This window comes from Dendrobium catenatum, unplaced genomic scaffold, assembly GCF_001605985.2.
Source record: "Dendrobium catenatum unplaced genomic scaffold, ASM160598v2 fragScaff_scaffold_716, whole genome shotgun sequence".
In the NCBI taxonomy this organism is placed as follows: Eukaryota; Viridiplantae; Streptophyta; class Magnoliopsida; order Asparagales; family Orchidaceae; genus Dendrobium; species Dendrobium catenatum.
Window position 1 is genome coordinate 2,916,888 of NW_021319178.1, and position 12,245 is coordinate 2,929,132.

Genomic DNA, 12,245 nt, shown 5'->3' on the forward strand with positions numbered 1-12,245 from the left:
AGATTATTATGTGCGGAGTGCGGACGAGGAGAACCGTTCACACAATTATTGGGTACCTAGTGGTACCCGCACTCGATACAAGTGGGTACCACTAGGTACCCAATATTTGTGCGGAGTGCCAATATTTGTGCGGACAGTGTGCACTCCGCACCTAATAATTTTTCCACATTTAAAGTATACAAAACCGTTTGGTGCATTAATACGTCAAATATTTTAACAAATTGACTCATTTTTAAATTTTTTAATAAATTTACTATTCTTACTTATTCTAGTTATTAACATATTACTTCATAAAATTAACAGGTGGACGCGTGTGGCTGAAATTAAAGGAGAGCTGTGGGTCCCACCAATGTCTGCCACAGTGCCACCTAATAAGTATTAAGTGTGAAAATAATTACAAAGAACCGGTCCACATTGCACGCCTGTTTGTGGTCAAGCCAAAGGGCTGCTGCAGCATCCAAATTCATTTGTTCCTCATGCTTTTTTATTCCTACTATTACTATGTTTCGACAAAATTTGTCACACTTCTTCACGGTTAATCTAAAAAAAATCATAATCTGCTAGCTGTATGTTAATTTAATATTAAATTATTATTAAAATATTTTAAATTAAACTTTTTTTTTTAAATAACTCACAATAAGTGATGAAATTCACTCATGCCTCTCTTTCCAAGTTAGGGCCCCACAAAGTAAACTTCGTTTTGAATAATTTTCTTACTTTTTTTGGAAAGGGATAATCATCCGTTACTACCCCCGAAAAGGTGTTTAGCGACGTGACTAATCTTCGGAGTACCTAGAAGAGGCACCCACCTCAGAAGCCTTCTGACCAGCACTTGATTGGGCCCCATTTAGAACTTTTATTAGGTCCTCTGACCGGATGTAGCTCTACGTTCGGTCATCACTGAGTTACTCGATTTTTGCTCGGTATTGCTAGGTATTCCTTGACAATAACGAGAAATACCGCTCCGTGAAGACCAATACCGAGTAATACCAAAAAATACTGAATTTTTTCTAGAAAAACTCGGTATTTTTTGGTATTACTCGGTATTTGTCTTCACATAATGATATTTCTCGTTATTGTTGGTATTGCTCGGTATTTCTCGTTTTGTGCCTGCTACGTGACGCGATCTCAGTGCCGGCCGAACGTAGCTCTACGTACGTTCACCGGACCAAATAAAAGTTCCCATTTAAGATGCACTGCCGCTCGAAGGGAATCGAGCACGGGTTGGAGGGTTCCCAACCGTACTCGCCCACCAACCAACGGTGGATTTCTTACTAATTTTAAAACCAACTTTTTAGTACAAATTTTTTAAAATTAGAAAGTTTTATACTAAAAAATTATTTTAAAAAATAATTAGAAAATTATCCCAAATAAAATCAAAATTTGACAAATATGCTTGCTAAGCAATAAGTGGCATGTGATGATTGACGAATGGACTCCCCGATTGACTAGAGTAACAAGAGACAAGTGCACCTCGTCCTTTGACGAGTGCATCGGATCGGGTCGGGCCACTGGTATATTTAGATATATATAGTCAGGTGTCAATACGATCACAATAAAACAATAATCTTATTATACAACTAATAAACTAAAAAAATCATTTACATTTCACAAATTAATAATAATAATAAAAAACCTTATTAAATTCATTTTTTTGATGAACAGCAATTAATATGCATTAAAGTCCGCTATGAGAATGGGAAGGAAGTGAAACGGGCGGTTATGAAACGCTCTACTGTAACTGCTCGGCTAGTGTTTCTTTAGTACAGAGCCAATAGGAATCGGAACAGAAACGCTTGAGCAAAAATATTTTGGTGAAACGGATGAAGCAACTAAAACGTTGGTGTTTGGATATAAAATTAAAATTATTAATGATCAAAGAAATGTTATGAAAAAACTTAAAAATAAAGAATATGAAGAGCCATAAATGAATGGTGTAGATTTAATTTTATGTTTACAAATAAACAATTAGGATTTGCTAAGAGTGGAATGCCAAACCGTTTTTATATAGTAGTGTAGATTAATAATAAAAAAAATCTTATTAAATTCATTTTTTTTATGAACAGCAATTAATATGCATTAAAGTCCGCTAATTCAAAATTTAAAAGAGATGCCTCAATCATTTAAAAAAAAAATCAAACCCTAAGAACAATTAATAAATAATTAACCATAATTAATTAACTATAATGTTTAATATTTCATATGCAGATCATGTCTAATATTTTATAAGCCATCAAATTTCTCACGATAGTTTTAAATTAATCTCATCAATGATGAAATCGGTCAAAAAGTAAAAAAAAAATATGCGATTCTTCAACATATGCTTCACGTCATTCATGCGGATAAATTATAAAAACAAAACAGTGAAAATTTCTAATTTTTAACAAATATTTTAATTAATTAGTTTATCTAAAAAAAACCTACGTTGAACACATGTAAAAGGTTAGTTTGATAATGACAAAATTATTTATTTTATGAAAATATATTGAGTAAATATATTAAATAGAGGATAAGAGTATCATTGTGAGGGAAATTTGTTGAAATTTTGGATCAAATTTTTTTTTTTGGAAAATTAAGAACGATGCCCAAACATGCGAGACTCAAATTCATGACCTTTTAGACTTCGTTTTGGAACAGCTTTTTGCTGCTTTCTAAAATAACATTTTAGTACAAAAATTTATTAAATTAGAAAATTGTATACTAAAAAGCTGTTTTAGAATGCTGCCCCAAAACAAAATCTTAGTTTGGAGTCAAACACCCAACCAACAAATCAAGGAGATCTGCATATTGAAAACTATTTGGAAATGCATTCGCTGGTTTTTTAAGCTCTGTGCGAGCGTCCAATCGAACAACAAATATAAACACATTTTTTTTTGCAAAATTATTTATTTTATGAAAATATATTGAGGAGTAAATATATTAAATAGAGGATAAGAGTATCATTGTGAGGGAAATTTGTTGAAATTTTGGATCAAAATTACTTTTTTTTTTGGGGGAAATTAATAACGATGCCCAAACATGCGAGATTCAAATTCATGACATTTTAGGCTTCGTTTTGGAACAGCTTTTTGCTGCTTTCTAAAATAACATTTTAGTACAAAAATTTCTTAAATTAGAAAATTGTATACTAAAAAGCTGTTTTAGAATGCTGCCCCAAAACAAAATCTTAGTTTGGAGTCAAACACCCAACCAACAAATCAAGGAAATCTGCATATTGAAAACTATTTGGAGATGCATTCGCTCGTTTTTGAAGCTCTGTGCGAGCGTCCAATCGAACAACAAGTATAAACACATTTTTTTTTTTGTTTTACCTCGATTGTGAACAGTACGACGACAACAGTGGCGTAACATTATTCACAAACTCTTTTTTTGTTCGAAAATAGATGTAAAAAATAAAGACTAGAAAGAATATATACAAAATATTCTTTTTATATATTAGAAATATAGTTCGACTAGAAATGAATTGCTATTTTATATAATTATTACTGTATTTTAAAGTGAAAAATATATTTTTTTATTGGAAATATCCTAAGAATTTGACACAATGGATAATATTACCTTGAAATATATTAGAAGGAGAAATGCTAAAATTAAAATAAATTAATTGGAGATATAAAAAAAAATTGTACAAGATCTACTAAATTCTAATGCAACATTGAAAATGAATGAATGATAGTGCAAAGAATTAGAAGTTCTTGATCAATGAGGGATCCTATGCAACAATTAATTTGAAAATTTTATGAATTAAATTTATGATCACCATTTCATTAAATTTATAATTTAAATAAATGTCATGATGAGATAAGTCCAACAATAATAAAAATATTTTGATCTGAATCTAAAAGAGCCGAAATCGAACAATTAAAAATAGTTAAAAATTTCGTAATATTAATTGAAGGATGAAATTATTTCAAAATCTTGTAGGGCTTGTAGCAAAATGCAATGGCTAAAAAAAAAAAAAAAAAAAGGAAAAAAAACCTCGTTGTCTTCTGTCCTAATACATACAAAGATTGCTCTGTGCATTAATTAGAAGTATATGAGCAGTTGTTTTTGTTGCTGCTGTCTCTGTAGCTCCAAAGCCCAAACTTCAAGGAGAGATCGCCGGTCGCTCTCCATTTGAATGTTCAGCGATGAGCATTGATCGGGCTACCCATTCTCGAGCGGTTGGCGATCGGCTCTTCTCTTATAGGGACCAAGCAGGAAGCATTGAGCCTCTTCTGCGATTGCTCCCTGCTTCGCTCTTAGCTTTTCTGTTCTTTGAGATGGGAATTCTCCTGAGAAAGGCTGAAATCTCAACAACCGTTTCGTTTGATTAATCCTGAGCTCATAAAGTTTGCAGCTTGGGGCTTTGAGGTGTTTCGGGGTTTTGGGCTGAATTTGTAGGTTGCTGTTCCTCATCTATTGGATTCGGCATATGCGTGTGAAGTACTTTTTTGTCCTTCTAAAATATCGGTTCTATTGCGGCATTTAGTTTAATCAGGTGGCCTATGTTATGTTGGGGGTTTAGGTTTGGAGTTTGAGGGCGGTTTTGTCGATAGTGAAATCTGAGGTTTTGGATGGCGTCAGTGCCGGTGGAAGAGAGTGATGGCAGAGGAAGCATGTGGGATTTGGATCAGAAACTTGATCAACCCATGGATGAAGAGGCTGGCAGGATTAGGAATATGCATTGTGAGAAGGTTATAGCTCTTTTTCAATTTGTAGTTTAGCTGCTCCTTCTGGGTTGAATTTTTATTCTTTTTAATTTCAAGCTTTCTTCATTGATATGAACCTGTATGGTGTTTTTTTTTTCTCTGAAGAATGCATCTATTTTTTCGTCGAATCGTATTTCTTGTTTGCTCAAAGTTTTTTTCTTTATTGTTTTATACTTGTTCTTGTTGCAGGTTGTGTTGTCGATAATATAAATTCTTGGAGTATTTCAGTTAGAGATTTAATGAATTTTCAAGAACTTGATTGCAATTTTTGTAGCTTGTTTGGTCAATATCTTGCTGAGATTGTTGAACTTCTTTTTGAGTCCTTGAGATAAATTTGCCCCTCTAGTTAAATTCTTAGACTGGGATCTTCTCATTTTAATGTGAACCACCATTTTACGCATTGGTCATGAGATTTTTTTCGTCATATCTTTCCGATAAGTGAATATTACAGCTCTATAGAAAGGAATTATTTTACTGGGCTGGAGTTCTTTAAGCATTCATATCATCTTTTATGAAATCTAATTTTCGGCAATTTTTTATATCATCAAAATTGGTAAAACTTTATGTTTCTTTGTTTAAAACAATAATAACTTTCAATTATGGTTCTTACTGCTGGAAAACAAAAGGCTAGTGGCTGCCATGTTGAGATGTATCCAAACTGGAGCTATTGAAATGGATCTATAGTAAAATTAAGAATCCAAGAATTAGAAATGATTATATTAGAGTGGCCATAGAAGTGACAACTATTGAAGAAAAAATTGTGAAAATATATTTAGGAAATTTGAACATGTACATTGCAAAAGAATCACCAATAATTGGTAATTATTTTAATGTGAATGGAAAAGGTAGCACTAAAGTTGAGAAGACTTGAAGTTGTCAAAGAAGTCTTCCATAAACTAGAGTTACTGGTCATTGTAGCACATGACAAGAATGAGTAATGGCAAGCAATACATAAATTCAGTTCAAAATTGTTGGAATAATGCTAATGAGACTAACTTTAGTTTGTGTCATTTGTATGATAAAAGATAAAATAATACTATTTCTTCTTGTTATGTTTGGAATAAATAAATTTATATTTATAAGTTAATATTCCTAAATTTTTTTTTGCAGAAATTCTCCTCATTGTTGCTTCTAAGGCTAGCATTTCAGAGCTTAGGGGTGGTATTTGGAGATTTGGGCACATCTCCTTTGTATGTTTTCTACAATACATTTCCTCGGGGTGTAGGCAATGGTGAAGATGTTATTGGAGCTCTTTCTCTGATTATTTATTCTATAATACTTATCCCACTCCTCAAATATGTTTTTGTGGTGTTGAGAGCAAATGACAATGGTCAAGGTAAAGTACTAACATTATTATTATAAACAAATTTATCTTTAATTATTTTTTCCATCTCTCAAATGCTCAAGAAGAAACGACATCAGATCATGAAGAATAATACTTCAACTAAAACTGCAAATCCAGTCTAGGAGAAAACATGTAAAGCATGCTTGCTTTCAAAAAAAAAAAAAATCTTTGATTTTATGAATTATGCATCTGATGATAGACAATAAAACTATCGAAACTTCAATGTCAAAATCCCCCAAATAAACCCTGAATGTTCTAGTGATTGATTTAATGTAAAATTTGAAAACAAAATGGATAACCGGTTAAATTTAGAGGCATCTTCAATTAGTTCATTTCACCTTTGAAAATAACTTATTTTCTATTAAAAGATGTTTATGTTCTTTAGAACCTAGTCAACATCCTGTAGTTGTTACTTTTCAAGCCCTTTGGAATCATACCTTTTGTCAAATACATTGCTTTAAAAATGTGCCAATTTTCAATCGTCCATTTTACCTCTATAAATGAATTATTTCCCGTTAGAACTCAGTCGACATCCTTTAGTTGTTACTTTTGGAGACCTTTGCATCATATTTTTTGTGAAGCACATTGCTTTATATGATGATTGCTGAATATGCGCCCTTCTGATTTAGATTTTTAGAAAGCTTTGTGCTATTTTTGGCCAATATGTGAGATAATCAGATAATCATGAACATTGTTTTTCCTAATGGTGTTGTTATGGTTAGAAATTAGAAAAAGTTCTACTGGAAGCTGCATTCTCACCTGACAAGTTTATATGGTCTCAACTCACTATTAATTTTTAGCATAGTATCCCAATATAAACATAGGCGTGAAATGCCCAAAGACCTTAATCTCCATTTGGCAAGAATAAGTTCTATTTTTCCTTCAAGCAATATGAGCTTGTATACAAAATTGACATTGACTAGGGGATCTGGATAAATAATGAATTATAATTTGTACGGAAAACTGGACAGTTAAAGTAAATAGTTCTCACAAGTTACAGAATGACATGCTTGAAATTGGACAAAAAAATATCAAGTTTCACAACTATCTTTCCTGAAAGAAAAAAAAATCTGGAAATTTTTGACTAAGTCCTTTTATCCATGCTGTTTCCAGAGACTGATATCAAGACAGCTTGGTAGTATGAGAGATGAAACCACCCTTAATGCTACTAGTTGTCTGGTATGATGGATGTTTGAAATTGGTTATGCACAAACAAGTATGGACTGCTTTTAAAATTAGAAAAATGTGGGCGTACTTTTAGAAAAAATGTTTGAAGTTGAGTGTGTTGAAGATTAACTTTATCTTGTAGCTAGTATTGGACTTCATTCGTAGTTGTAAATGTAAGAGAGTCGTGAAACTTACTCATTGCTAGTGATTGTCCCTGGATTTAAGCACTGCATAGTTTATCTTTTCGGTTTTATAAATCGTTCATGATACATGATTGTACTAAATGCAAGTTTTTGTAAGCTACAAATCAAGTATATTTTAATGTTTTAGTCTAGGAACCGATAATAGCAGTGTGTTGTGAGCACCTTAAGTATCAACGACATACTTTATTGGCTCTCATCTGGTTTTCTCCTCGGTTCACAGTTTTTGATGGGTTACTTTTGTGCTTATCCTAATCAGCTATATCTACATACAGGCCTCAAAATCTTGACATATACTTCTGGGACCCTTGAAACACCTGCAGCTATTTGCATGTTCACAACTTCCAAATTTACTTTTACGGTCAGTAAGTTTTGATCATTCCGATGAATTCCAAGTATATATGAAACTTAAGGGGGCTCAATCTGGTTTGAAAATTCAGCCAATCCCATCTAATGCATTCTCAAGCGAACTCCAAAAATAATAGAAAAAAAAGGACAAATCTTGTAAAAACATATCCATTAAAGAAACATTATGCATTTCTTAAGTACTTAAATATTTTGAGATTGAATCTTCATCTTTATTTAGCATCTTTAGAAAAATAGTCATGTAAGCTCAAACAATGAATAGGATATTTAGAGATTTTTGTTTTAAATGTGGAATACATGGTGGTTGGAGAGTAAAAATGTAATTGCCAACTTCTGAGTGCTATAGATGTAAGCTAAAAATAGAATTTTATTTTTACTGTTTATATTCCATAATGCAACGATAATGATGATATCAAACTATAATAGTGACAACATGAAACAAAAATGGATATTTTCAATTTACCAAGTTCTTCTATGATGTATTAGACCGTATCACGTATCCCTTGTCATTCAGTTCAACAAAGAAATTGAGGTGAAAGCTTTCTGTTTTTCTATTACTTCATTGGTTCAGCAATGAAATTAAGGTGAAAGCTTTCTGTTTTTATATACTTCATTGGTCTTAAGAGTGGTAAACGGGTATTTGATAGGAAACACTTGGATCCCCAAGTGTTTCTCACCGAAACTGAAGTAGATCCAATGATATACTGCTGTCCACAGCAGAAAAACAGCAAAAACACCAAGAAAACTGAGAGAAAACGTAGGAAATTTGTAGAAAAACGATGCAAACACTTTTATTTCAATAGAGGATTAAAAGCACTTGCAAGATACAACTTTCCTTCAATTCGAGAGGAAGGAAAAACTCTCCAATGATCTCCGGCAAAGCCAAGAGCCCAAGAACACCAAACCCTAGATCTCAAAAATAATTTAAATTCAAGATGCCTCCAAAACTCCCCCTCATCTCTAATTAAAGCAAAATACCTAATTAGCCCCTAATTCAAATAATTTCCCTCCCAAACATTAAAACAGCCCATAGAGGGCCCCACCTAAGCTCCGCCCCCTCCCCTGGCCTGCTTCCGCCGAACATAGACCCGGACCGGTCCAGGTTGGACCGGTCCAGCCGGTCCCTCCTGGGTCGGCATAACATTACCGCCCTCCCAAAGAATCACCTTGTCCTCAAGGTGAAAATCTGGAAACTGATGTTTCGTCCTCTCGAATGGTTCCCACGTAGCTTCGTAGTCAGGGAGGTTCTTCCACTGGATCAACACTTCCTTAGTTTCATCTTCTTTCTGGCGAACACCCCTTAGCTCCAAAGGCTCCATGATCACTTTCAAATCCTCTGTAAGTGTCGCCGGTAGCTCGGGAATGGTGATGTGATCACCAATGGCCTTTCTTAATTGTGAGACATGGAAAACCAGGTGTATGGTCGCCGATGGGGGTAATTTCAGTCGATATGCTACTGCCCCAATCTTTTCCATCACTTCATAAGGACCAAAGTACCTTGGGGCCAACTTTTCATTCCTTCTGTTGGCGACTGTCTTTTGCCTGTATGGACGGAGCTTCAAGAACACCTTATCTCCTGCCTCAAACTGGATATCTTTTCTATACCCATCTGCTTGCTTCTTCATGATATGTTGCGCCCTTAGCAAATGCCTCTTTAACTCCTCTAGCACTCGGTCCCTCTCCTCCAAGTACTCTTCTACAGAAGAAACAAGACTACTACTGCTTCCAAAGTGTACCAAGTGTGGGGGATCCCGTCCGTACAACACCTTGAATGGGGTCATCTGTGACGCTGAATGAAATGAAGTGTTGTACCAGTATTCATCCCAGGATAGCCACTTTGCCCAAAGCTTTGGCGTCTCTGACACAAAGCATATTAGGTATGTCTCCAAGCTCCTGTTGACTACCTCCGTCTGGCCATCCATCTGTGGATGGTAGGCTGTGTTTCTCTTGAGAACTGTCCCATGCAATCTGAATAACTCTCTCCAGAAATGGCTGAGGAACACCTTGTCCCTATCTGATATAATTGCCTCTGGCACTCCGTGTAACCTGATCACTTCTCTGATGAAGGCTGATGCGACTGTGACTGCGGTGTAAGGATGTCGGAGGGGAATAAAATGGGCATACTTGCTCAACCTGTCCACCACCACTAAGATCACCGTGAACCCTTCTGAACGAGGCAGCCCATCTATGAAATCCATAGATATCTCCTCTCATACTCTACCTGGCAAAGCTAGCGGCTGTAGTAATCCTCCTGGTGACATAGCTAGATACTTACTCCTTTGGCAGACCTCACATCTGGCTACCATCTCCTCTATATCTTTATGTATCCCTTTCCAGTACAGCTCTCCGGCTAGCCTCCTATAAGTCTTCTGCACGCCTGAATGGCCCCCCACGGCACTCCCATGGAACTCCTGGAGTAGGTTTGGGATGTGAATTGATGTCCGGGGCATCACAAATCTTCCTTGGTATAGCAGTTTGTCTCCCTCCAGTGAGTACCCAGGGTGGCTACCTGGTTCCTTCAGTAACTCAGTCCTGATCCTTCCCAAAGTTTCATCTCTAGCACTTTCTTCTATGATGGCCTCCCAATCAAGCATCAAATGGACAGACAGGGCCACTGTCTGCAACTCCCCCATGCCCCTGGACAAGGCATCTGCGGCCTTGTTCTCCACCCCCGGCCGATACTGAATCTCAAAGTCGTACACAAGTAACTTGGACAGCCATCTCTGATGCTCTTCCGTCACCATGTGTTGTTCCAACAAGTACTTCAGGCTTCTTTGATCTGTCCTGACAATGAAATGCCTCCCTAGGAGGTAGGGTCGCCATTTCTGGATTGCCAAGACGATGGCCATTAATTCTCTTTCATATACTGATTTCAGCCTGGCTCTGGCAGTAAACACCTCGCTGAAATAGGCGATGGGCCTACGACTCTGCATAAGAACTGCTCCTAGCCCATAGCCTGATGTATCTGTCTCCACAATGAAGCTCTGAGTGAAGTCTGGCAAAGCTAAGACCGGCACCGTCGTCATTGCCTTCTTCAAGTTCTCAAACGCTGATGTGGCCATTTCCCCCCATAAGAAACCATCCTTCTTCAGCTGTTCCGTGAGTGGCCAGGCTATAGTGCTGTATCCTTTCACAAACCTTATGTAGTAACCTGTTAGTCCTAGGAATCCCCTCAACTCCTTCAGGTTCTTTGGCACTGGCCACTTGAGCATCGCCTCAATTTTGGACTGATCTGCTGCTACCCCGTCTTTTGATACCACGTGGCCCAAGTAGTCTACACTGGTTTGTGCAAAGCTACATTTCTTTAAATTAGCCCTTAGTTGATGCTCTTGTAGTACCTCTAAAACTCTCTTCAGATGCTCCCAGTGTTCTTCCTCTGTCTTGCTATAGACTAGGATGTCGTCAAAAAATACCAGCACAAATCGCCTGAGAAAAGGTTTGAAAACCTCATTCATCAGGGTCTAGAATGTAGCGGGGGCATTGGTGAGACCAAATGGCATCACTAGGAACTCATAATGTCCTTCATGAGTTCTAAAAGCCGTCTTGGGTACATCTTCCTTCCTCATCCGGATTTGATGGTAGCCCGACTTCAAGTCTATTTTGCTGAAGATCACTGTCCCACTCAATTCGTCTAACAGCTCGTCGATAACTGGTATAGGAAACTTGTCAGGTACCGTCTCCTTATTGAGTTCTCTGTAATCTACACAAAATCGCTAGCTACCGTCCTTCTTTTTCACCAACAGAACGGGACTAGAGAAAGGGCTGATGCTGGGTCTGATGATCTCTGCCTCCAGCATCTCTCTAATCAACCGTTCAATTTCATCTTTTTGGAACTGAGGGTAGCGGTAAGGACGTACACTGATGGGTGAAACCCCGTCCCTCAACACAATAGCATGCTCTCGCTCCCTCTGTGGTGGTAATCCCTAAGGTGGCTGAAACACTTCTTGGAACTGCTGTATCAACGGTTGAACGGAGAGGGGTATGTCTCCTCCCTCCTCCATTCTAGCTCTCTCCAGACTGTGCAATTCCACCAAATAGCCTTCTCCTTCCTCCTGAATGGTCCTGATTAGGGATTTGAGAGAAACCCCGGCCTTGGTCAGCCCCGCATCCCCCTGAATCATCCTCTTTCTCCCTCCTATCATCAGTTCCATCCTCAGTGTACCCCAATTGATCTTGGTCTCCCCCAAAGTCTGCAGCCACTTCATCCCCAGGATGACATCAGTACTCCCCAATTCCAAGGGAAGAAAATCCTCCCTCACTTGCAGCCCTTGGATGGTCAAGACCACTCCCCTGCAAACCCCTCTTCCCATCTCCACCTTCCCCATGCCCATCATCACCCCATATCCTCCGGTATCGACGAGTTCCATTCCCATCTGGTCAACGATCTGGGTGGAGATGAAATTGTGGGTTGCCCCACTATCGATCAACACCACCACCCCGCGATCAGCTATCTCTCCTCTCACCTTCATAGTGTGA

At 37.2% G+C, this 12,245-nt stretch overlaps 1 protein-coding gene across 2 annotated transcripts in view; it reads left to right on the forward strand.

Annotated features, from left to right (window-relative positions):
* The first annotated feature begins 4,018 nt into the window (after positions 1 to 4,018).
* LOC110096651 (probable potassium transporter 11) overlaps positions 4,019 to 12,245 on the forward strand; it is a 17,644-nt gene continuing 9,417 nt past the window's right edge. Inside the window, exons 1-2 of one of the 2 annotated variants that reach the window (XM_020822690.2) lie at positions 4,019 to 4,676; positions 5,802 to 6,027. In XM_020822690.2, coding sequence (XP_020678349.1) covers positions 4,557 to 4,676; positions 5,802 to 6,027 — 346 coding nt within the window. In that variant the 5' untranslated portion in view covers positions 4,019 to 4,556. Of the gene's footprint in view, positions 4,677 to 5,801; positions 6,028 to 7,678; positions 7,765 to 12,245 lie in introns of those variants that run through there. The other variant, XM_028696028.1, reaches the window with a different exon arrangement.